General features: G+C 40.5%; 1 protein-coding gene across 2 annotated transcripts in view; it reads left to right on the top strand.

The window, feature by feature from the left end:
- The window catches only part of kif6 (kinesin family member 6), a 62,687-nt gene that overhangs the window by 13,716 nt on the left and 22,253 nt on the right, over window positions 1-26,718 (top strand). Inside the window, exons 1-12 of one of the 2 annotated variants that reach the window (XM_088291076.1) lie at window positions 1,351-1,475; window positions 4,282-4,391; window positions 6,015-6,089; window positions 12,220-12,367; window positions 12,951-13,060; window positions 15,234-15,363; window positions 17,422-17,628; window positions 18,215-18,358; window positions 18,478-18,564; window positions 22,511-22,614; window positions 24,143-24,248; window positions 26,023-26,179. In XM_088291076.1, coding sequence (XP_088147202.1) covers window positions 1,416-1,475; window positions 4,282-4,391; window positions 6,015-6,089; window positions 12,220-12,367; window positions 12,951-13,060; window positions 15,234-15,363; window positions 17,422-17,628; window positions 18,215-18,358; window positions 18,478-18,564; window positions 22,511-22,614; window positions 24,143-24,248; window positions 26,023-26,179 — 1,438 coding nt within the window. In that variant the 5' untranslated portion in view covers window positions 1,351-1,415. Of the gene's footprint in view, window positions 1-1,350; window positions 1,476-4,281; window positions 4,392-6,014; window positions 6,090-12,219; window positions 12,368-12,950; window positions 13,061-15,233; window positions 15,364-17,421; window positions 17,629-18,214; window positions 18,359-18,477; window positions 18,565-22,510; window positions 22,615-24,142; window positions 24,249-26,022; window positions 26,180-26,718 lie in introns of those variants that run through there. The other variant, XM_088290990.1, reaches the window with a different exon arrangement.

Below are 26,718 nucleotides of genomic sequence, written 5' to 3'. Positions count from 1 at the left end.
TCGTTATTTTGCACTGAAGACAGTTTATCCGTTACGCGACCCGCTTTCCATGTATTTATAATAAATGTTATGTTAACACCGTGTAGCGCGGACGCATATAGACACTTTGCCTGTGATAAAATTAACACCAAATGATATTAACAGCAGCATATTTTATATATATATATATATATATATATATATATATATATATATATTTATATGAGATAATTGGAAAATTGATGTTGATGCTCCATGGTACCCATGCATCTCAGAGAATAATGCGCTTGGAGCTAAATATATTGATGAAAGAATCTATTTTTGTATCAATGGAGTTTTCAGCACCACTTTCCCATATTTAGGTCACGGGTGAGCTGGCGCTTATCTCAGATGACTTTGAGCAAAGAGGACTGTTTGCTAGTCTATCTCAGAACACAAACTATTCAGTTCAATCCAATTTTATATAGTGCTAAATAGCAATAGAAGTCTCGGGGCACTTTACAATTGGAGCAGGTCTAAAACCACACTCTTCATTTATTTACTACCATTGACGGCTAAAGACGTCATAGATCCATTTTTTTAACTCAACCATTTTTTTACTCAACTGATCGTGAATGAGTTAAAAGACCAACATAGGGTTCTCATGAGCATGCACTAGATTGAAGAAGTCCGCCTTAAGAGTGAGAGAGAATTAGCTTTCTGGACCAAATCACTGAAATGTTTCCATAGGATAGTTTAAGTTCTACCACCTGTTCTATTCTGATTCTGTGGACCCCAAGTTTGATTTTTTGGAATGAAGCGCTCTAGTAGGTTGATGATCAATCACATTGCTTGATCGTTTAGTGTTTGAGGAGATATCGCTTCTTCTCATTCGAGTTAGTACTCAGGCTGCAGCATTTTGGACCAGTTGGAGAGTTTTTCACAAATAGCTGGTTAAAGAATTACAATAATTAAGCCTTTTTCAGCGTCAGCTAATGGCAAGAAATGTTAATACACGAATATTGAAAAGTGCGACAGCTGCGGTTGTACTTATTTGCATTATGAATACCTGACAGTAGTCCGTAACCTCATGAATATTGAGTCAAATGTGATTTTTTTGTCTAGAGCATGCAAACACCAGCAAAGCAGAATATTTGAGCAACACATAACATGAATGATTCACTCAGGTGTCTTTCTCAAGCGACTGTGGAGACACGCACACGCAAACAACCTCTAAACTGGCGTGACTGACTCAAGGGCAGACGTCGCCGACACGCAAGTATTTAATTTTTTTTCTCCGAGAAATCATCTTCAAATCGCAAACGATCTTTGGAACAACTCCCATTGACTTTGGTCACCAGGCAACCAAATTGAACGCACAACAGCATCCCGCTAACAAGCTAGGCAGCCAGCATACTAAACGGAAAGGAAACAATTCGCTTTTAGAAAGAAAGAAAATGGTAAAACAGACCATTCAGATATACGCTCGTATAAAGCCCACCAAGAAAGATACCGCGGTAAGTTGACTCGTACGAGTTAATTTACACGCAAAACATTTTCAACGAGGCATGAATTGAAATCTTCCTACCTACCTCGTGTGTAATGTGTAACGTCCCAATAACCACACACTAAGAATACAGCTGCTTTAAATGTTAAAATCACTTGAAATTCCTGCTATGGCATTCCGTTTTTTATTTGGAGCGTATGTCCTTGAAAAAAAAATCAATGACTTGCGACAACTTTGTGTTTACAAATGTTTCTTTGTTTTGGAGTACAATAAGTAATAATAACATGAAGTAAGAAATTCAACATGGATTCTTGTGTCCAAAATGACTCCCGGATTGTTATTGATTGTCACCTCCAGTCATATTTAGAGGAGACAATTGCCCTAACAGAGCAACCCCAAAAATGTCAACCTGAATGAATGCTTGTTCTGTACAGTTCAGGTGTCAAAACAAGGCCCGGTTATTATTTTATGTGGCCCACGAAAGCAAATCATGTGCGTCTACTTCCATGATCCTTGCTAAAATCAAGACAAAAATGTTACAATTTTCCTGAGTAATAAAGAGTAAGGTTGCAAGAATTGTTTTTGTTATAAAAATAATTCAACGAACTATAATCTTTTCTTTGTCTTCTGATTTCAAAACTAATAGGTCAATCAATTTGTTGTGTATATTTAACAATATTATGAATCCAAATGAGGGAAACTGTAAATACAAAGTGTCCCACAATAAGAATTAGTTTGACACTTCTGCTCTACAGCAAGTTTTTTTTTTCTTGTACATTATGTACGCTAATATTTACCAGTGATTAGATGAGTTCCGTTTTTATTGGGTTGAGATATAAACAAAGTCACCGTGCACTGGGAAAAAGCCCTAGAAAAGTCTCCGTAAAATCCAGTTTGTCTGAGGACAGCAACTGATGGGATGAATAATCAAATTACACAGATGGTTTCTGTGGTTGGTTTGCTTGCACAGGCAATATTGAGCACAATGAAATGACCACAGCCACATCGTTGCGGCTTTTTGGCATTCCGCCCATGTACATGAGAAAGCAACAAAACGAGTGGTAGTGAAAACAATCTAATCATTAAGGTTGTATCCTTTTCGCAACCTAAACCCCCTTGGGATTACAATCGCATTAGTGTCTAAGAGACATATGCTAGCACATATGTTGAAGATCAAAACTAAAGATTGGCAGTGTTCAACTTGACCCAACTGACCTCACTTTAAATACCATCCACTGCATTGAATTCAGTCTGTTGGTTTAATGTTCGACAGTTTTTCTTGTATCCCTCTGAGGCGAGACTTTGGCCTGAGTAAGCACGTTTCTACACTGCACTCACAATGCAGCACAATGATAGCTTTTTCATTTCTATAGCTTTCCACATATGTGTCTTTAATTCCAGCGTGTCTTTTTGGGAGCAGACAGCACCACAAGAAACTAAATTTGCAGTATGCAAACTGTCTGTTATATTTTAGAGCATGCACTTGATGAATGGCACCTTCACCACGACCGAGATTCCCACGTTGCCGTCGTGTGGAGGCTTGAGCGGCTCCCTGGAGTGCAGCTAGCACTCTGGGGGCCTGACTAAGAGGAATCTCACCCTGGTGGTCGAACCAAGCGTAAAAACTTGCTCTCGACTACACACCTCAAAAATGGAATTGGCTTTCAGGGATGAGACAGGAGGTGTGAAAACCACACGAAACTACTACTACCACATTGACAATATTTCACACTATATGCATCACTCCATTTTCAATAGAATCTTAATTAGGGTTGTGGGTGAGCTGGAGTCTATGCCTAACTTCGGGCATGAGCCAGGCTATGTCCTGATCTGGTCGCCTGCCAGGTGTAGGGCGCATAACAATCCCCTCTCACATGTGGACTATTTAGATCATTCCATTAACATAGTCTGCAAATTTTTTAATGTGGTAGGTTTTAGCAATTTATCGTTTTGGGATTGAAATTGTGATCTCAGACAACACAATTTCACTGCGTTTTTTTTTTAAAGCGCTACTATCCCTCAAGTTCACCAATCATTCAGCTCCAAGTTAGTATAAAAATCGTTCACAACACACTTTCACCCAACCACCATGAGTCCTTGCTTTCCCGGCTTCTTGCAAATGCTAGGCGCTAAGCTAACTTGTGCTGCAAACTGTCAATCTATGCGCAGCAGCTATGAGCTGCGCGGTGCGGATCAGAAATGTTTGATCCTTTGCGTTTATTTGCGCTGTTTTGCACCACAAAGTACAGAGTTTTGATATCTGCACAGTAATGAATCTCAGTTACTTCTTCTTTATTTTAATTTAGTTTTGCTAAGGATTTGATATGTTTGTTATGTCTTTGTAATGTCTTGCATTATTAGTTTCATAGCATGTCATGTTTTGATTTGATGATGTAATTTTCTGCCATGTTTGTAAATGTTACTCTACATGGTGACTATTGCCCTGAAGCTTGAGTGGAAGAAAATTGTGAATAGAATCCAAATAGCAATATCTGTCAGAAAAATTGCAATTCAATTTTTTCCTAAAATTGTCTAGCCCTATCTGTAGTAGGGAGTTGCAATGCCTTAAAAAACACATGTGACCGTGCAAGCTCCACTCAGGAGGGCTGGGGCCCACATTGTGAAACCCAAACCGTAGCAATGTGAGGCAGATGTGCCAACACATGCGATTATGCTGCCTGTTTTATGTTATAAAAAAATAAAAGTTTTCTTATGCACCAATGGCCTCTTATTGATCAATGTATAATCTACACATTCATTTTTGTGCGGTACCTGCAAGCAGGTTGATTGACTGCTGTTGTCTCTGGCTCCCTCAGCTTTACTCCGTCAACGATGAGCAGCAGACAAGTGCAGCATTGGAGTTTGTGGTGCCCAAGGACATGGCTGATGGCTTTGTTAACAACAAGAGGGAGTGCTTCAACTTCAGGTGCTCCTTTACTATTGATGAACGTATTCTCTTGAATACTGACGCATGTGAGCAAATACTTTATACTGTAAACGTAGTTGATTTTGACCATCAGCTAACCCAGTGGTCTCAAACATACGGCCCGCGGCCCAGAATTGGTACATGCAATTTGGCCTGTAAGGACAGAATACAAACTGCAGGTTTTGACAAAAATGAACTGATATTGATAATTTTGTCCAGAGGAGGGCGCACTGATGACACATCTGGAAATGTTGCCGTTAGTCAGGATTTGATGCAAAAAATGTACGCTCATTTTTGTGAAGACGTTATCGATTACTTAGAAGTACGATAATAATAAATGTTCATATTAGCAGTTTTATCTTTATTTGCACCATAAAAAATAGGAACTATTTTGGCCTGTCGTTATTTATATCTTATTAAGCCACTTGTGCTCAAATTGGGTGAAGTGGCCGCTGAATTAAAATTAGTTTGACACCACTGATCTTACCTTTGAGTGTCATCGTTTTTCTCGTACAGTCCATATAGCTGATACAATTATAGTGCACAAGCATTAGTTCGCTGATTTTTTTTTAATGACTATGCCTTTATAACCTCATCACAATGGAGGTGAAATCATTTAAATGAGATTTACACTTTCAACTTTAATTGGAGAAGTTTCATAAAATGACAGTTTCCATTTAGAAATGACAATAATCGTGCGGCCACTTTCACAGTCTGTTTGTTCGTGGTTTCTTTCATGTTTGTCCTCAGCAAGTTGAAAGCATGCTTTTGTTGAGTTGAGATTAGGCCACCAATTTGCCCATTGAGGTATGTTACATTTCTTTGCATTCCAAAAAGTTACACTCACAGTTTATTTGCATCATTTTGTACACTATGGTGAGTTTTGCCAACTTGTGTTTCTGGTTGGTTATCAAGGCATAATCGTAAAAATATTTCTTAATAATTTGTGATCTGGATTTCAAGAAATTGAAACGTCCATCAACTTTCTTTACCACTTGTGCATCGTATGCAGAGTTTGAGCATGAGGCGAGGTACTCTCTGTCCATGAATGACAAAAGCGATTGAAGTAAACAGCAGCAAGACAGCTGGAACTGCCAAAATAAAGAGTTGAAAATTTAAAATTGTTGCTACCCAGGTTGCATATAAGGAATAATCCGTCTACCAGCTCTGTCATTGCTGAACCAGAACATCTGGTGGTGAAAGCTGCAGTCTTATATACCCTCTGGGCAGGGCTCACGCTACGCTTCCAAGCCCTAAATTCACAGTTACGGAGTCAGACAGTAGTGGACACGGAGAGTCTTGGCAAACCACAAACTCTTATAATAGCTAGCGGAGGTTCCCCTATGCCCTTGTGTAAATACAATTCCCACATTTAACTACCCTCTTGGGTGGATTCCACTCATGTCCCTCTCATCTTTTTTGTGGCATAAAGTAAGATCTGAGACTTCTTTAGAAAACACAATAACTTATTAATCCATTTTGGAAATTAAAAACCAAAATCCGTTTGATTGCACATGTTTAACCGTGTTGTGTGTGTGCCCAATTTAGATTTGGGTATTTTTATATTACAGTTAAAAAAATATATATTGAAAACCATATGTCATAGTTTCTTATTTTGTCCAGGTTCCAAAAAGTGTTTGATCAAGCAGCCAAACAAGAAGAAATATTTGAACACATCGCAAAACCAGTTGCAGACAGGTAATATGAATATGTGATTTGACTCTGTTGCTTGCATTTTCCTTTTAAAAACACCATGGCTGTGTGCTTTCCTTTTAGTTTTAATACTATTATTAAATTTACAATTGATAAAATCCTCGATTCCCCCACCTGTGGCCAGCACAGCTCAAACGGGATTAAGTCCAGTCCCATTAACTTCACCCAGCCGAGCTAACAGGAAATCAGCTAAACTTGGTGTTTTAAGATGCAAATGAAGGGTGCCTGAATTTTGGTGTACTTGACATACTTAAACCACTAAGTGGACTCAGCTGGCAGGCGAGATGGAAAGTTCTGCCATTGTGAGTGTCAGAACTTTTACAAGCCACAGCACAGAGGGACACTATGAGCTGTTGGAGCTTGCTCTCTGTGCTTTTGTTGAAAGCGTCATGCCATCATGAGACAAACCTCACATCTCCCAACATCGCCTAGATATAATGTGAGCTTTGAAAAATGTGGAGAGAAAAAAGCTCAGTTGTGTCTTTATATTTAATATAGTAAGCGTACTTCCCGCAAAAAAAAAATAGTTCATTTTTTTTTTCAGTCATGGCTCTTTAACCCTCATAATTCTCAACCAAATATTCACCCTTTTATGGATTATTGTAAAGTAGAAAAGTGGTTAAAGTTAATGACTATCAGATTCGAGGTACAGCAGAGGTCAGATGCCAGATGGTTAACTGTAGGTATACATTGCTTTCCGATGTTTTTTGAATGATGTTATTGCCCGGCTGGTACTAAAGGAAAACCAACCCAAATTGCTTGAAATAGCAGCAGTTAAATGTTTACCTCCTAACAACCTCTCCACCCAAACTTCACTCTGCTCCAGCGGTTAGTTAGTTCCTGCTTTAATGCTTGCCAAATTTGCAACTTGCTCTCCAGTAGGAAAAGAGCCAGGAGAGGGAGTTTATATGGAATTTCCTGTGATTAAAGTTGGTTGTGTTATGTAAAAAGGTGTTTCCTCCTCCTCCACAAACATTTGGCTCAGTTTCGCCTCAGAATCCCTTCAGCATTGTGACTATAACTTTGAGTGTTTGCTTATTTGTGCCCTGTGATTGGTTGGCGACTACTCTAGGGTGTACCCTGCCTCTGGCACAAAGTCGGCTAGGATAGACTCTAGCTCAGCCATGACCCTAGTGATACAAAATAGATGGATGGACTGATTTGGAAACCGGTGTAGTCATCTCTCTTGCTTCACTTTATTGCGTTTTAGTGACCACAAAGTTTGGAAAGGGGTTACATGAGACACTTTACCATGGATCTGCGGTCATAAGATTCTTTAAAACTGGGCTTCCCAGTAAAATCGCACATAAGAGGCATGTAACAGTAGAGCCAGGAGTTATTTGGCTGTCTCTTTCAGACAGAACTCACCAAAGCGGGTCATTGCTGTCTCCGAAGTGCGCGTTCAGTCGATGTGGCTCTGCCCTACAATACAATACAATAAAATTATTTATTGGTATAGCGCATTTCATAACAGCTGCAGCTGTAATAAAGGACTTTACACGCAATACGACATAAAATAGCAATAATACAAAAACACGGACAGCAAAAGCAGTAAATTAAAACACAAATCAATAATATTAAGACAGTAGCCACCAGAAAACAGCAGAACATTGTCAGTCTCATGTTGGTTCGAAAGCCTAAGAATGAAAATGTGTCTTCAAGTGAGTTTTAAAAGTAGAAAGAGAGGGGGCTTGCCAGACATTTAATGGAATGTCATTCCAGACGGAAGGATTGGCAACAGAGAAGGTTCGATCCTCTCTTAGGTTCCCCTTGGTCCTCGGCACTTCCAGTAGCGTCTGGTCCACTGACCTGAGGTACCGGGTAGGTGCTTAAGGGTGGTGGAGCTCAGACAGGTAAGGTGGGGCGAGGACATTTAAAGATTTGAAGAAAAGTAGAAGTATCTTGAAATGGGAAAATGCACTGGCAATCAGTGAAGAGAGAGTAGAATTAGGGTTGCTGTTCTTAAGGAGAAAGCGTTTTTTTTTTGTTCAACAGGACCAGATCTGATTGTCATCAATAAGCAGTGGAAGGAAATACCACGTTTTCATGGGATGGAGCATCAAAAACAATTAAAACAGCAAGAGCCCCAAAGTAGAGCCTTGTGGAACACCATACAACAGAGGGGCAGAACATGCCTCAGAGCAACCTAACCTAACACAAAAAGTCCTGTCAAGCAAACAGGATCCAAACCACTCTAGAGCACTACCACCAATGCCCAGCCGGTGCTGTAATCTAGCCAGAATAATACTGTAGTCCACCGTATCAAACTCTGCAGTACGATCCACGAAAGCAAGACACACATAGTCTCCGGTGTCATTTGTCAGGGGGATATCATTAAAAAGTCAAAATAAAGCTGACTTTGTGCTGTGCATCATCTTGAAACACGACGGGAAAAGCTCCTTGACATTATTTTTATCCAAGAAAGATTTTAACTGCGACTGAACCACTTTTTCCAGAATTTTAGAAATAAAAGGCATCCTGGAAATGGATCTAAAATTTGACAGCACACCTTTATCAAGATAGGGCTTAAGTGCGGAATAAATAGTGTACATGGTTTATGACAATGTGCCGGAATAAGAGTTGACAAATGTTCCCTTTTTGATTCTTTCACTTTGCCACGGTACCAGTGCCAGCAGTCTTTTAGGATTTGATAAGAGACCAACATCCTGTCTTTTTTCCATCTGCGTTCATCTTCGCAGCATTTTTGTTTTTCTGCACGAGTTCTCTCATAAACCATGGCTTACTTTTGGCGCCATCATTTTTAATTGAGCCGCAGAATCCAATATATTATGGCAAGATGAGTGGAACCCAAATCTGACTTTCTCTGTGTATGAAGAGGGAACACAAAGCTGATGAAAGACCTCAGGGTACCAACTCACGGTGAGGGGGTTAAATGTAAAACATTACATCAGACAGCGCAGTCATTTGATCAGAAAGCACGTTGTCCATCACTTTCAAATTTGAGACCGATAGCAAGGACAAGATCTAAAGTATCATCCTAGTTTGTGAGTGGGGACAGACACGCACTGCACTACATTGAAAGAGTCAATAAGTCTTAAGTAGTCCTTTACCAATAGTTTTTCAGGACTGAACATATAAGTATTTATATCCCCCATTAACAAGATGTGACCATATATCAGCATGATTTCGGCAAGATTTGAAAAGTCATTGAGCAACTCCTCGTTGAATCTGGGAGGTTGGTAAATGACAGCGCAGAGCGCAGGAGCAGCCCTCCTGACATCAAAGAAAGTGCCTTCAAAGTTTGTGATTGATGTGGGGAATATACACTGTTTACATTGAAAATAGTTTTTAAAAATAGTCGATGTTCCACCACCACGACCTGAGGTTCTTGGAGAGTCCAAGTAAGAACATGCAGGGGGTAAAAGCATCGCACTGCACTCACCGGCGCCAGTCCAAGTCTGTGTCAGGCAGAGGAAATCCAGCTAGTTGGAAAGCAATCGCTCCCTCAGAATAAATATTTTATTTGTCAACGACCAGACATATAACAAACAACGCTATTCAAGTGGGAGTGCGTCACTCTTCTGATCGGCGAGCTCTGGGAAGTGCCACAAAACAGCCGATGATTTGTAGCAATCAGAAGGCGATGGGGTCTTGAATGCGCCACAACTGAGTACATCCGTGCGTTTGGGAACGAGCAGGAAACAAAGTGCGTTGTAGCTCGCTTTTTAGCTTCACTAGCTGACCACCATGTTTTCCGTGGCGCCGCTTCCACCGTGGTCGGAGCGCATGGGCAGAGAACTTGTCTGCTGTGTTGTCAGCAGGCCGGGATGTCGGCAGGCAACGTCTTCTACCATGCCAAACACACCCAAACCATCAACGCCACACATTAATGCCAACAAAGACTGGCGATCATACACCACTACAGAGTCTGTGAATAAACCACCAATCACCAAAAAGGAAAAAAAGTTCTCATGTCCACGTACCTAAGTTGTACATAGCACTTCTGGTAATTACTAAAGAATCCAATTTGGACTGAGGCCATGCGTTATTTCAGCTTTTTTAGTTTCACCATCTCACCAAACCCAGTCTTTTAAACAAGCATGCTTTTGCATCCATTGTGGGAAAGTGGGATTAGAGTTCTGTGCTATGCTGTAGAACTACATATTTGCAATGCTGATGCGATTCACTCGCTGCTTTCAATTTTGTATTTCCCTCTATTCCACCAAGTACTATTGGTTTCCATTGCCCCTAATCAGAGCCAAACCAAAATGTACCAATTGAGTGGGTTTTCTTTCACTCACTCTTGAAGATATTTTTCCTTTACCGTCGGATGACTGTCGCCATAACGTCTCTCCACTCTAGCGCATCCATTTTTTCCCGGGGATTTATATTGTCACATTTAATTTACTCGGACTTTGATGGAATTTGAGCTCCAGTATTGAATAAAAAATACATTAAAATGATATGGCGATGTCATAGAAATTGCAAATGAGCACAAATTAAGATTGTATAAATCAGGGGTGCTCACACTTTTTCAGCATGCGAGCTACTTATAAAATGACCAAGGCAAAATGATCTACCTACTATAAAAATGCAAATTTATTTATAAATATATTGAATATTTTTTTTGTACAATGTATGTTGATGTACCTTTCACAACTGCATGAGCCAATCTCAGTGGCGGCTTTCGCTTTTGAAGTAAGTTGTCTGAAAAATGACTGCTGTCCTGACAACTGGCTTTTTAATTCCTTCACCTTTCGATTCCTCAGCTCGCTTTTTGGCGGAAATTCGGTGTCATATTTTCCATGAACAGTCCGAAAATGCCGCTCCACATTTCCCTTCTTTGCTATTGCGATGGTAAACTGGCAGATGAGGCAAACGCACTTCGAAAATGTCATCGTGAAAAACAACTCCTCCTCCCATTCCGTATTAAAGTGATACGTTTTTGTCTTCTTACTTGGTCCAGCACCCCCACTCATGTTGATACCCGCCTTGAGTTCAAGAGAATAAAACGAGCGCTCAAAATTGGAGGGAACCAACTCGCTAGCTTGTTAGTTGTACTGCACTTAGCACCGTTGTTTGCGCATGCGTCGTGACCTATGTGTCACAAAAAAAAATCAGGTGTCATCTGAATGGGTGCCCTTTATCAACCAAATGACGGATAATGATAGGCTGACGTCTATTTTTTAATGTCATGCGATCTACCCATACTACCTTTGCGATCGACTGGTAGATCGCAATCGACGTAATGAGCGCCCCTGGTATAGATGTAATACAGGTAGATACTTTCAAAAGCAGCCGTAAAGAATAATTTGTTACCTGTGTCAAGCCCAAACTGTTTTATCTATTTTATTTGATGTCCTTATTTTTTGTAGAAGACTGGATCTTGGGCCAAGTAAGAGTTCATTACACTTGTGCAGAAACTATGAAATTGATTAAAGGGACGCTTGATTAGTCTTTGGCACGTATATAATAGGTATGCATGTAAAAATTACATCAGTACTAAAATTCACCACCCCAAAAAGAAGGTAGTAGTGTAATGTTTTTTTGGGGATGAAATTTACGATGAATTGCCACCCCGACTTTTGGAACTTGGCTTGTTATTTGTTTGCATCTCAGCTGTCTTACTTCACAGCACCAAGGCAAGTATGGTAATATTGCTAGGTTGGTCAGTTCTATTGTCTGGAACGGACCACCAAAATTCACATTACTACTCTTGTCCATGACAATCTGCGAAAATACAAGTGTTCTGTGCAATATTTTGGATCAAATGTGAGCTCATATCAGCAAAAACCATGATCACCTGCACAAAATAAAAAAACGTGCCATTAGCTTTTTCACTTATACAGGCTGTAGCAGACAAATTAACATGAATACGTACACGAACCCCATGGCGACTGGTTGTAGTTTTCGGACATTTAGCTACGCTTAAGTCTCAGGAGGTAACAGACGACCGGCAGCTGACGACAGCCAGGCATGAATAAATTACGATTAATAAATAAAAACAGACATAAAAATATGAGATAACCAGACTGGTTTGCCAATATTTCTACCAGAACCCATGCTACCCACCTGCAGTTTACGAGTCATTACCTATTCTTCCTGATACCAGCCTTCTCAGTGTTCACTTGTACCATATCTTTTGTCTCTGCAGTGTATTGGCGGGCTACAATGGCACCATCTTTGCCTACGGTCAAACAGGCAGTGGGAAGACATTCACCATCACAGGAGGGGCAGAGCGCTACAGTGATCGTGGCATTATTCCCCGCACACTTTCATACCTTTATGAGCGTTTCATTCAGGTCGGAACATCATCCACTCTATTTGTCTTTTGTGAAATGCGCTATTTAAATAAAATTGTATTGTATTGTATTGTACTCATCACACCAGTGAGATCAGGAATTTTTCTTCTAATCACCATCAGGGGTCGCTGTCTGTTCTCTGTCTCTTTTCTTTCCGTCAAACATCCCATCATTATGTATCTTTTCACCACATTCAGAAATCAAGCACACATACTCTTCATCCACTTTAATGTTCCAATCCCAACAAAGTCGGACAAAAGTTTTTTATTATAGGGCACAGCTCAGTGTAGATCAGTTATAACACCCTGCCAATTTTTAAATCTCCTTTAGACTTCCAGGGAATATTGTTGTATGTGAAAGGGAGAACATGATTCTTTTCAAAAGAAGCCAGATCCAAGAAGTTGAGAGGTAGCTGAGGTCAAAGGTCAGGTCGGTACCTATTTATTTCAGTGCTCTTAAAAATGTTTTCTTTTACTGCTACATAATAGGTAATTGCCTAACAGCACTAAAGCACCTTTAACGTAAAACTCATTTTAGTTGAAATCATTCAGTCAGCTTTTAATCTATGCATTCTGCCCCACAGGACAGCAGTTCAATGTTTAGTACTCACATATCGTACCTGGAGATTTACAACGAAATGGGTTATGACCTCTTGGATTCCAGACATGAAACATCTCGATTGGAGGACCTACCGTCAGTATTCTTTTCATAACTCCTTTTGATTCCAAATAAAATGTTACATTTTACGATTATACTCTTCACTGCTCTGTCTGCTCCTTCTCTCCAAGTCATGTAAAAACCATAAGGGAGGTGTAATCAAGTCGAAAGGTCACGGTGGTATAATGTCCTCACCTATCTTATTATGTATGCCAAAGAGGTCTAATTTAACATTCTCTTTGCAAAGATAGTGGATAGCTGGTCAAGACCTATCACCAATAGGTGCATCATTGTTGTCTGAAACATGTGGGCATTACTGAGACTCATTCCTTCACTGCCATTTAACTGACTGGAATTTATCAAGTGGTGAATATGGAGACTGTAGTATTTGTGGTATCTGATACAGACTGCCAACAGGAATCACATCAGCTAATGCGGTCAAATTGGAGATCGATTTTGCACCGAAGGGGAGAAAAAGGCTTACGAGAGGATTTTCTTTTTGTGTGGCTAGTCTTTATAATCTAGGATAATTCAAATATTTTGTCTGAAGCCATTTCTTTCTTCTGTTCTCTTTTGTTGGCTTATTCTCTGCATCTCCCTGTCACTCATCTGTCCCATTCGACTCAAGCTTACTGTGATCTTTTTCTGTCACAGGCACTGCAGCAGCAAAAGAGATAGGAGACTTTAAGGCAATCCATTTGATGTTGGTCCTGTGTTTTTCCTGGTAGCATTTCCAGTTGGGACACTTCTTTATTTTGCAGATGATTCTGCTCAAGGTTTAGATTCCCACAAATCATAGTCTTCCGGAAATAGCCAGTGCCCAGCTTTAACCATGCTGTGGCCACTCTTGCTGATTCAAGGAGAAGCTGTGGCACTGTTGGTCTGCCTTTCTCTTCCACTTCCCATGTCTTGTGACAACAGTGCACTCACGTCTCCTCCTCTGCAGCATTCTGCTGTCAGGACGGACAAAATGTCTCAAAATGTGCTGCATATTAAATTTATTGTTTTTTTTGTTTTTTTTAAATATATATTTTTTGTTTAATAAAATAGTTTTGGGTTGTAATTCTAATTCTAATTTTTGGATCGGGATATTTTGAAAATTAATGGCAGTGGATGAACACCATTATAATATTCCTGTGTGAATGTTGCTAACGGGTGACGGTGCATGATGTTCTTGACTCATTTTAGTCCCATTTGATAAAGAGTATCAATCCTCGAGGCACTGAAAAGGGCTACTTCATATGAAGTCATGTAGAGCTATTTGCTTAACATACCTTTCCTCGATCAAGAGTTAAAGTCAGGTGGTGGTGGAGGTTGAGTAAGAGGAGGACCCAAAAAAGCAGGGAAGCGAGACAGGGGAAACTTAAAGGGTATTTAATCAAAAAACATAAAAGTACAAAACAACTTGGAGCAACAAAACGCAAGGACTTGACTAAATTAAAAATAAAGCGACACAGGCAGGAGGACAAGGGTCGTGGACGTGGACATGAACATCTGACAAGAACAGTTGACAAAGGCAATGCGCCGATTAGAACTGAAAGCAAACAGGGAACTGAATACAAACAAATTGACGAGACAACGAGGAGCACCTGGGCAAGACACAAAGGGTTGGTAGGACCTAATTAGTTAACACTGGGGCTTGGGTGGACGAACACAGGTGGACACAATGAACATGACGAGAAACACCAGACACAAGGAAAAAACAGGAAACTAAATACTAAACCAAAAACCACAAATACAGATCATGACAGTTAAAAGTTCATAAAGATCTGGTCCTTCCCATGTACATTATGTTCACAGTGTACCTTGCACACAAGCAGAATAAAAAAGGAAAGGAATCTATAAATATCTAATTAATGTACATTTAACCACAACATATGAGACTGGATATTACCCTCAAGTGTTAAAGATTTCCTAATATTGTTGGTGGCTTTACATTCATTGGAAAACATGTGTTACTCAGGAGAGCTTGTGCATTATTTGGCAGAAAAAAAATAATTCATCAAAACCTTCCAAGCTTTATCTGTGTTTGTTTATGAGGTAGTCCTCAGCAAACAACCCATTGACCAGGTGACCGGATGCCTTCGGTACGGGCACTGAGTTGGCTACGCTGGTTTGGGCTTGTCTCTCATGCTTTGCTTTATTTCAAGTCATTTTATAATCATCCATTTTCTTCTAACAAAATAATATTTTGTTTTTGTATTTGCAGAAAAGTAATTATCATGGAAGATACTGACCAGAACATCCATCTCAGGAACCTTTCATTGCAGCAGTCAGCAAATGAAGAGGAGGCTCTCAATCTGTTGTTCTTAGGCGACACCAATCGAATGATTGCAGAAGTAAGAGGGGGTGTGGCCGATGAGGGATGTTTTGTTTTTAATCTTCTAAAATTAAGTGATCGTTTATCATCAGATATGGGCAACTTTCATGGTATTAATGCCAGAGCAGACATGAACTCCTTAAAGCAGGGGTGTTCAAACTTTTTACTCCAAGGGCCACAGTTCAGTTCAGATAATGGATGGATGGATTGCACTAAACGTATGTGTCTTTGTGTATCTAGAAAAGTTTATTATTAGTATTACTGGTAGTCCTCTTTACTCACTCTCCCCCCAATTTTCCAACAGCTAACTTGTAACTCTGTCCACAGCATCACCACCTCTGTTTTAGAAATAGCATTGCGGGCCATGTCAAAAGTTATTTTTAGTGATTGCCGTGGGCTGCAAATGGCCCTGGGCCGTAGTTTGGACACCACTGCCCTAAAGCATATTTTTTAAATGGTACATGTATTTTTTATGGAGTAGGTATGAGATAATGTGTGTGAGCTCAACCCACCGACAACGCACACTGCGGCCACGTGCATCCGGTCTTCTGAGTGCATGACTCCCACAAAAAGTCTTCTTGCTTGCTGCGTTTTTAGAGTTTTTAGATCTCCTGCTTTGCGTGTTTAGAAGCATTACACATCAGACTTGATTCACATGGCATCCACCTGCAGAGGCTGCACGGACCAAAGGGGGGTGAGGGAGGTGTAAGGCCCACAGGCTGTTTCAGTTTTTTTATTTAGATTATTCAGTGAAGTAAATCATTTTGCCAAAAACTGTGCAAAATGGCTTCTCTTTGGAAATTAATTGCGTTGAGAAGACTAAATCCTTTTATAATTTAAAATGTGTTTTATTGTCTATTTTTTGGGGTGTTGACAATATTACATTTGTCTTTTTAATTCATCTTGGGGACATTGTTCTGGGCTACTGTCAATGAAAACAAATGCTCCATTTTTACATGAGTGTGTTGATGAGTTTGTTGGCGGAGAGCTCCCAGCAGCCGCCCACACTGAGCCTTTTGTTAGCTCACCCTCATTGGGACGTCTTGACAAGAAACTTTGACTTGAGCCTGAAGCGAACAAACAAAATCCACATTGTCAATTTGTCACTGCCAAATTTATCCCAGAAGTCTTTGCTCCACATAGAGCAGAAGTCCAAGAAAATTTCACAAAAGATCTTTCAATCCCTGCCATGTGGACACACGCTCAGCAGAGTATGAGCTCATTCATTTATAACAATCCCCACTACTGTTTTATTGGAAATAAAATTCAGCTTGACTACTTCTCACCTTTCCTTTGACCTCATCAGAAAACATTTTTTCTCATCTGTTTTTTTTTCCATGTGTGACTTTGATTACCTTTTCCTCTCGTTAGGAAAAGCGCATGAATTTCATCCCCCAAACTTCCTGTCCTTACCTCAACTTTTTGATGCAATGAAGTTGATCCCAATTTGACTTTGTTTGAGCTGTCGTAGCAACAGATTGCTGAGTTGTAATAACACAGTGTGTGTGGCCAACACTCGTTCCATCAGCAATGTGTTGATCAACATGTGGTCCTCTCAGAGCAAAAGGAACCAGTACCGGGGACCACTGATTTACGGTATTTGATATCACTCAAGTGTGATACTTTCATTTTGCATATCACTGAATCCTTATTCAAATTAAGCGCATATCGGATTAACTGCTGCCTGGCTCGATATTTTTTTTTTTTTTACTTTGGCCACCATGCATATGTTTCACATCTTGTTTTTGTTGATAAAGCTTGTTTATGCAGAATGAATCACGTCTATTTTTGTCTCCATGTCACAACCCACTTGTGCTACACTGGAGATCATCTGAAAATTCACCTCAGGTTTTGCAAGGCCGCCACCATCTGTTTACTGCTCATTGTTTGTGCATGCTGCGGTGTATGTTTTACTCAACAGATGCAAGGAAAATAAGGATGAAAAGAAACACGTCTGTTGTTTGAATGAATCACAGATGGAAAACAAATGTTTTGTTTTTTTGTTTCCAGCCCTAATACTGTTGTTGATTCAAACCATGATGTTGGTACTTACTGACCTTTCTTTTCCAATTTTCAGACCCCCATGAACCAGGCCTCAACACGGTCCCACTGCATTTTCACCGTGCATCTGTGTAGGCGTGAGCCAGGCTCTGCTACTCTACGTCGCTCCAAGCTCCACCTGGTGGACCTGGCCGGGTCGGATCGCGTCAGCAAGACAGGCCTGAATGGGCAATTGCTCACCGAGGCCAAATACATCAACCTTTCCCTCCATTATTTAGAACAGGTAGTTTTGCAATGAATTGTCGTTTTTAAATTCACAGCAGCATGAAACATTGCGACAAAATGTGCGACATTAGCAGTCAGATTTGAAAACTACCTCCACCTTAAATTCTTCTTTTCACCCATGTACTTGATTCCGTCTTCATTGTTCAGCATAATTACAACAATTATTTAGTTGTTTAATTGGATCTTTAAATTTCTTCTGAAGTCAACATTTTCAGATTAGCAGAGCAGTGACAGTTTTATGTGTCCAGCTGTGTCGGAACAGCTTGTGGAAGGCCCTTTTTCTGTGCCCCTGTACACAAAGCTAGTTTCCGAAATTCTTCATGAATGAATACAAAAAAAAAAATCCCACAGACACATTGTGTCAGTCAAATTTGTTTACAAAAAGTTCTCAGAAGAGTGGATGCCGTTTTAACACTCTTCATAGTTCATTTTATGTCAGACTGATGATGATGGTTGGAGTTCCTCCAGCAAATAATTGCAATGACTCACCCTGTAAGTGTTGTCATGCAGACATGAAGCAATTTCATGACCATCCTTCATTTTTACATCCCGAATTTGCCTCTTTTCACTTTATTGTTCTGCAGGTTATCATTGCTCTGTCAGAGAGGAATCGCTGCCATATTCCGTACAGGAACTCGATGCTGACCTCTGTGCTGAGGGATAGCCTTGGAGGCAACTGCAAGACCACTATGATTGCTACGATGGCAGTTGACAAGAGGAACTTAGATGTAAGACGCATACTTCTACTAAGAACAAAATACAAATATCATGTATTACGTTTACGTTTATGTTGTTTAGTTCCACTAAAGAACAATTTTTTTTATCTTGCAAAAAAAAAAAAATACAGGAGTCCATCTCAACGTGTCGCTTTGCCCAGCGTGTGGCCATTATCAAGAATGAGGCAATATTGAATGAAGAACTTGATCCCGCCTTGGTGAGGCAGCTGCATACTCTTCAATACCTCAGCAGTCATAAATAGTCAAACTCAAACACAATTGCACCACATCTGCCATTCCAGCCAGGCATTTCACATGGCTTCCAAGCCTTAATTTGATCAGCAAATGAGTTGCTCTACGGTTTAAGATTCAAAATGGATCTAAGTGTAACCTTTCCATGTGTTTTAAGAGTCCTCTTTAGCAATCCAAAACCACTTTTTTCCAATGTCAGTGAGTTGTTCTAAAATAATCACGTTTTTTTTAGTCTTCAACACTTCAACGCCTGCCCGTCTTGCTATATTTCAACTATGCACCAATTCTCTCCTTGTCTTGTTTACATGCCTTCAAGTGTGTTTTAACATTTTTTAGCCCTGTACCTTATATCTTGAGAAAAGTATCCAGCGGAAGAGTATTGAGTTTATCTACTCTCTGGCTTTGCATGCTAACACAAATCCAAGCTGCACACTTGCAGCCCATGTTGCAATTCTTGTCCAGATGTTGTAGATGTGCAGACGCTTTGACATCAGACGTCTTGGTTTGAAAGACACCCACCAAATTAGATCATAGACCTTACACTTACACATGCACATCATGCAATACTTTCCCTTACTCAATTGACTCCGGACCATAGGGTATAAAGTAATAGCACCGATAAGTCTTGCAGCTACAAGATACATGACGCTGTCACTATAATGCCACTAACATTTGGCTGCTATTTCATTTGAAAACCATGCAGAGGTATTTTTAAAATCGTCTGAATCCAGCCTAGTAATTGTGACAGTGTCTGGTAGCTTCCAACTATGTGCAGCAAAGTTCCATCGCCAGGGTAAAAAAATATAATGACAATTAAAGTTACTTTGCTGTGCATCAGTGTGACAGTGTAGCTTCTTTGTAAGGCATTGACTTGGGTCAGTGAGGAAAATCTGTCTCTTGACCTAGCAAAGATGAATCATTACCGGTTTGAGTACCCTGTTATGTTGTGATGTGTTGCGTTGTTTTGTTTTTATATAAATGCTGCACTTAATTCAGTTGTTGGTGAGATTTAATTAATTTTTCATTGAGACATAATTCGACTCATTCATTTTGTCTGCTTTTGGTAAAAATAAACGTTTTTCATCTTTAGATATAAGAAAACAATCCCAAGCTCTAACAAAGTCCTCCATGGAATTGGTGGATCGATGCCAAATCGTGTGAACTGTAGTCCGACTTTTGTTCAGGGTTGGTTTTATTTCCCCTTGTAAAATATACAGTAAAAAGTGTTCCAGACAAGTATGGTTTCCTCAAGAGCGCTAAGGGTTGTCCCAACCCTAAATTTAAAAACTTAAATGTCGTCTTGTTCCTTCCTAAAGCCATACCCTCAATGTTGAAATTATGGTCTCTAAAAACTCAAAGCCATACTTATCCTATATTGAGTTAAACTATATCGCGATAAAAATGCTGAACGAGTCAAAATCATTCATTTTAACACGGAACGACTCAACTAAACCGTAAATTTCAACGCCATATCATCGACTAGAGAATGCATCTATGATTATCGCATATCTTTAAATGCGACACTGACCGGGAGAAATTGTATGAACGTCCCAGTGGGTGTCTCTATCGTGTAGCGTTTTGTTTGTTATCATGCTACTTTGCCATATTGTGGTCATGTGCCCCCTACATTGGTCTAAAATGTCCATATCCTATCATTTTGTTGAGTCCAAACAAAAGCCGTGTTTAGAAAAACACGCCTCTGTTTCCTTCGTAAAGCAGGGCCCCGTAATTGCTGCATGTTTGTGTGTGGCAAACTATGTAATAGTTGTGAATTTAAGCTGTAACCTGCAGTTATGCAGGAGTGCTTACAGTTTACTATGGGTGGCTTTTTTTTTTTTGCGTGCACAAAATAGTTTCTTTGCACAAAACAGTTTGTGTCCAAGTCATGGACACTGTTGTGTATAAGTTTGTGACATGTTTTGTTTAAATCTGCATGATGCTACATTGCACTACCCTGCACTGCTATATGGAGTGCTGACATCATCAGTAACACATTCAAGCACAAGTGTTTTTCTGAACTTTTGAAATTCCGCCATGGAGTTGTGGTACCAGTGTGGGCTCTACCACCTGAAATAGACTTCTGCTGATTGTGCTGTCCGACCACTGCTGGTCAGCTTTTGAGCATGCAGCTGGGAGTCTTACAACAGACCACAGGGTCCAAAAAAAGGTACAGGCTGCAGCTTGGGACCGCAATGTCAGCTATGATATTTTTGGTTTGAAAAAAGAAATATGAGGTGGATTACAGATAAATATCCTGTCTGGCTGATGGCACCTGCCACAAAACGCAACTAAAGTCTGTTCATTCTTTGAGCATCTTGTGTTCTGTGCACTGTTTGACAGTTGGTGAGCGTCCCGCCTTGTGCTTAGCTGATGAGTTTGAAGAGTAGAATAGGCAGTGCATTGTTAAGATGGAGAAGTCAGTATGACATTGGACTTTCCAACTTGGAAGGGTCCCTGTGATTGACACACAGTAATGGATTTACTCAGCAGAATGTTGCCACCAAATATTAGCCTCCAGACTGGCTTTTACAAGGGAAACAGGATGCATGTAATGAACTTGCTTTTATGGCATTCAATTGGAAAATTCAGTTACATTCCTTTGTGTGTGTGCCTGTCTGACTTTTTGCTCCTAGGGGCATGGCACTGACAGCCTCGAGTATGCCTTTTGAAAACAGTTAAAGACAGTTAAAGTAGGCGTCACCAGTGTACCGTAAATCTGGTCAATTCATTAATTTTTTTTTTTTGTGGATTGATGACACCTCGAGTTTAATGTCTGCATTACCCTTAAGTGCCTCCAGGGGCATCACATATTTTTAAAATTATTTTTCAAAGGATATCAGACAAAAAAAAAACCCTCTTTAAATCAGTCATTAATTAGAATGATGCAATACTCAGAGAGTTTTGAGTTCTGTTTTGAGACTTTTGCACACGCAAAGGGGTGTGTGACAAGTGCCATCATTGCTTGATACCGAAAGTGATTCAAGTTTAAATGAACATTTTGATGCATAGAGCCCTCTTTTTCACGTTCATCATTTAAGAAAAAATAATGTTCGGGCTCAGCCCTTTGAGACTGTCTGTGATTAAGGGCTATACAAACAAAATTGACTTGACTTGACTTGACTCAGCGAGTATAAGACAGACTTAGTATGCAGGATGCCAATGTGTGCCAACAGAGACAAACAGAAGGTTTACTTACAGTATGTTAATGTCATGATCTGGATTTGTGCTTTTGGTTCAGGATTTAGTTTCATGTTTTTTCCTTGTGTTTGGTGTTTCTCGTCAAGTTCATTGTGTCCACCTGTGTGCGTCTACCCCCAGTGTTAACCGACAGGTCCTTCCAACTCTTTGTGTCTTGTCCAGGTGCTCCTCGTTGTCTCGTCAATTTTTCTTTTGTTTCCTATTTACTTTCAGTTCTTGTGGGTGCATTGTCCATGTCAGATGTCCTTGTCAGGGTCCACGTCCGTTTTCTTCCTGCCTGTTTCGACAAGTCAAGTTTAGTTAAGTCAAGACATTGTTTTTCGCTGGTCCCTGTTGTTTTGCACTTCTTACTCTTTTAATTTCTCCCTTAAGTTCCTTGTTTGCCTTTTGTTTCTTCAATTAAAAACCCCTCTAAGTTACTCCTGCCTCACTTTCCTCCAATTTTGGGTCTTCCTCTTCTTCAACCTCCAGAATAACCTGACAGTTAAGCTTCCTTCATGTCCTGCTTGCTGGATCCAATTGTCTGGAATCACTTATACGTTGCTCAAAATGCTTTAGCGTGATGAACCACAAGATTGTCTCATCACTTGGCAGCAGTGACTTGACCTGGATTTGTGTGTAAATCGTCGGGCTCTTTGTCAACGTCTATCAACTCTGTCTGGTTCACATTGTGTATACACGCATGTTCATTTCTTGTTTTTGTGCAAATTACAGTTGATCGCTCGTCTGAAACAGGAGGTTCAGTCTCTGAAGGAGGAGCTGACCATGCTGACAGGGGAGGAGAGAGATGACCAGCTAACTGTGGAGGAGATTAAGAAGTATGTGATGTTGCTTCTTTGTAAATCCAAAGTGTCCTTGGATTTTGTGCTTTTGCACCGCTCTAATTCTGCTGTGCATATAATAAACTAACCACTCAGAGCTAATGAGGTCTGTTTCGATATATTCTCTGACCTTTTTCTTTTTGTGCTTTGCAATGCGCTTGTGCATTTTGGTTATCCAATCTGCTCTCATCTCTGATCTGCTATTCATCAGTCACCCGAAGTCTTAATAACATCTCGCTTCTCTTCGAAGAAAAGCAACCCCCATTGTTTGTAGGATAATGAATCTGAAAATCAGTAATCTTGCAGAATATCAAAATGAGACTGTAATGTTTGCTTCAGCACTGTCATGTAAGGATACACCAAGATGATGAATAGAATGCTGTGATGGTATTGGTAATTACAGCTCTTTAGTTTGATTATATTACTAAATAAGTAAATAAATATAATGAGTGAATAAATAAATAAGGGACGGCACTGTAGCCGACTGGTTAGCACGATGGCCTCACAGTGCAGAAGCCATGGTGTGGAGTTACTGTGTGGAGTTTGCATGTTCTCCCCGTGCCTGCGTGGGTTTTCTCTGGGTACTCCGGTTTCCTCCCACATTCCAAAAACATGCATGGCAGGTTGATTGAAAAGTCTAAATTGCCCCTAGGTGTGAGTGTGAGCGCGGATGGTTGTTCGTCGACGTGGCCCTGCGATCCGCGGGGTGTCCCCCGCCTACTGCGTGAAGAAAACTAGGATAGGCTCCAGCACTACCCGTGACCTTAGTGAACAGAAGTGGTACAGATCATGAATGGATGGATTAATAAGAAAATATATAAATAAATAAATGTTAATGTCACAGTGTCCCATTACCTGTGAGTTATTTTTAGGAGAAAAAAAAACAGGGTGCTATGTTGTCCTGCGGTGACACTGGCACCTACACATTTTTTTTTCCTCAGAACAACGCACATCACCTGTGCTTCTTTCATCTAGCTTCCCTCCGCCCCACATATCTTTTCCCCCTTCATCCTCATTTTTGCGCAGCTACTATCCAAGAAGAAGAAAAAAAAAGTTAATTGGCCGTTTGACTCTGCAAGCAGCCCATCATATTATGCACTGCTTAGAAGTCTGCAAAAAACAAAAAGAGCTCATTACCGGTGACAGACAGTGTTAGTGGTTATTGAAACCTTGACTTTTTAAAACCATGGTAAACATTGAACCGGTTATCGTGCGTGTGAAAAATGAAGACTTCATATCTTTGCCTTCTTTGGATCATCTTGGAAAGTTGTCTCCTTGTCTTTCCAGGGCTGCTTCCAAAACCCGCGGAACCAATGTTTGGACAATAATCCAGAGATGGTTTATCAACTGACTTGCCCAGTGTAACTGGAGCACCAATTTAAGTAAATAGTTGTCTTTGAAGAGACCCAACATTAAACACTAGAAACCCTCCTTAAGAATAGATTTCCACTGTTGAGCTGGTGCTGAGGGTGATTGATTGTAACTCGTAAGTGCTGTGGTTTAAAATTTCTCTCCGTGTGATTAGGTTGGAAGAGTCAGTCAAGGCCTTTCTCGATGATACTGGTCCAGATGGGACACTGACTTTGGGACCAGACATGAGAAAAATCCAGTACTGTTTTTGTCTGCTTAAGGTAATAGATTAACAATATTTATGGTACTCTGCTGTATATGTCTGTCTCTCAAAACTGTTTCTTCTCTCCATTGCTACGATGCAGGAACAATGGTCTTTATCTGTTTGTGTAACACAAGACTATAAGACTTTCTCCAAACAGTCCATGTGTGACTTTTCTGTTACTTCTGAGATATACCAATGAAGGCGCTTCTCCATTACAGGTCGCAGAACGGGATTATTTTTTTAAACACTTATTTGAATGTTGGACATTGAATTTCCGGTTTAATCAGTGGTGCGTTCCATTAAAGAAACACCCACTCTGTCGGACAATGAGATGAGTCACGTCACGGCCCTCTTCGGCCAACATTCTAGCACCAGGTTGGAAAAGGTTCTGAGAAGTGGTTCTGTTGTAAGCGCAGTGACCGCAGGGTGCAATGAAAATGGGTCTCAAGGGACATTTGGTTCCTCTATTAATGGAATAGGGGCTGAGTTTGCTTTATACGCAGTAAGTTGAACTTGTTCACTATGGACGTTTGACTTCTTCAGTTCTTTTACTTTGGGCTTGACATGTTACGCGTCACCTCAGTGAACAACCACACTTATAAACTTTCCCCTTCATTCTACCTGAAACTATTCTCACCTAACACTCCTGACACTTCTCTCTACCCGTTCCAACCTGCTTGGATCTGTTTCTTCACCTTTGTACCAGATTCACTATTGTTGTGGATTGTTGACCTTGAGTATCTAAAGTCCTCCAATCAATTTCTGTAGCCTCACTCTTCCTCCGCCACCCCACGCATTCACACATGTAAATTCTGTCTTACTTCTGCTAATCTTCTTTCCTTTCCAGTGCACGCCTGCACCTTGGTAAATGGTCCACCACCTACTCGCTGTTTTTTCTGCATGTCACAATGTTATCCTCAAACATAATGGATCTTGAGGATTCTGGTTTAACCTCATCTTTCAGCCTATGCATTACTACAGCAAAGAGGAAGGGGCTTAGAGCTGATCCTCGATGCAGTTCTACCTCCACCCCAAAGCGCTGGTGGGAGCGACCGATCCGGAATGGATTCATTATAATCAACACTTATAATTGGCAAAGTTTTCAAACGGATCTCCTTCCTGACGCAACCCTCTGCATTTACCCGTGGTTGGGACCATCCTTCAGTTTGCACTGGCTTGTACCACCTTGTAGGGGTAGTTTAGAATTGCCTGCCATCGCAATTCTGTTCATTGTTTTCATGGGCAGAATTATCCGCCCTGCTAAAGTGCGTGATTGTCCAGTTTTATAGGCTGACATGCTCATCCCTGCTCTTTTGAGTGATACATTGACATACTTATTGGTGCAGCATCTACAGTGATACGGTCACTGTAACTGTCTGTCATCATCGACAGAGCTGAATGTGAATCTCTCTTGCTTAGCCTGCTGCCTAGATTAGTGAAAGAAATCCAAACTCAATGATGTTGCATTATCTATTTATGTTGACACTTTTTGTGGATATTACTTTCCTGGTTAACATCATAGTTCATATATAATTGTATGTTCTAAAACAAAGAAAACCGATCATTTATGATAAAAAAAATACCTAATCAGCATTGATGGCAACTTTTTCCTCTTACATTCCTGTACTGTGCTGTCAAATGCTGCAAAATCTCCTTAGTGAGGTGCTTGTCAGTGTTTATGACCCTTAAACTTTCTAGAAAGTTGTACTCTCTGTCCCACTTTCTCTCCCTTTCAATGTGAATGAATGTATATTTTTTTTCTGTTTTTGATTTTGGTTGTGGGGGGGCAGACAATGATTCTTGGCAATGGAAGCGGAAATCGCAGTAACAATGATATTCAGGCGTTACCAGCAGCCATAACAGAGGAAAGAGATATTCAAGAGCACCACCATGCAGAGGAGGTTTACAGACTAAAGGAATTGCTGGAGCAGCGTGATAATGAAATCAGTATCCTTTGGCTTGGTGTTATAATAGCACAATAACTTGTTTGTTTCAATTAAATAGGCATATTTCTGGATTCCATATGACAATGATATTGTTTGAAGCTTCCTTATTTTAAACAAACATCCATCCGTAATCTGTATCGCTTCTCCTCACAAGGGTCGCAGGGGTGCTGGCAAGCTGTTATCGGGCAGTAGGTGGTGTACACCCTGAGCAGGTTGCCAGCCAGACGCAGGGCACACAGAGACGAACAACCATCCGCTCTCACACTCATACCTAGGGGCAATTTAGAGTGTCCAATCGACCTGCCATGCATGTTTTTGGAATGTGGGGGGGAAACCGGAGTACCTGGTGGAAACCCACGCAAGCACGGGGAGAACATGCAAACGCCACACGGGAAGGCCGCAGCCGGAATCAGACCCATGACCGCTGCACTGTGAGGCCATCGTGCTAACCAGTCGCCCACCGTGCCGCCTTATTTTAAACACTCATTCTTAAAATATCCATGTCAAAATGCAAGTGCCTCTCTATGACAAGGACAACGA

This window comes from Idiotropiscis lumnitzeri, chromosome 1 (genome assembly GCF_059441095.1).
Source record: "Idiotropiscis lumnitzeri isolate Australia: NSW breed Sydney's pygmy pipehorse chromosome 1, RoL_Ilum_1.0, whole genome shotgun sequence".
Lineage (NCBI taxonomy): Eukaryota > Metazoa > Chordata > Actinopteri > Syngnathiformes > Syngnathidae > Idiotropiscis > Idiotropiscis lumnitzeri.
This window is presented reverse-complemented; position numbering and strand designations above follow the sequence as displayed.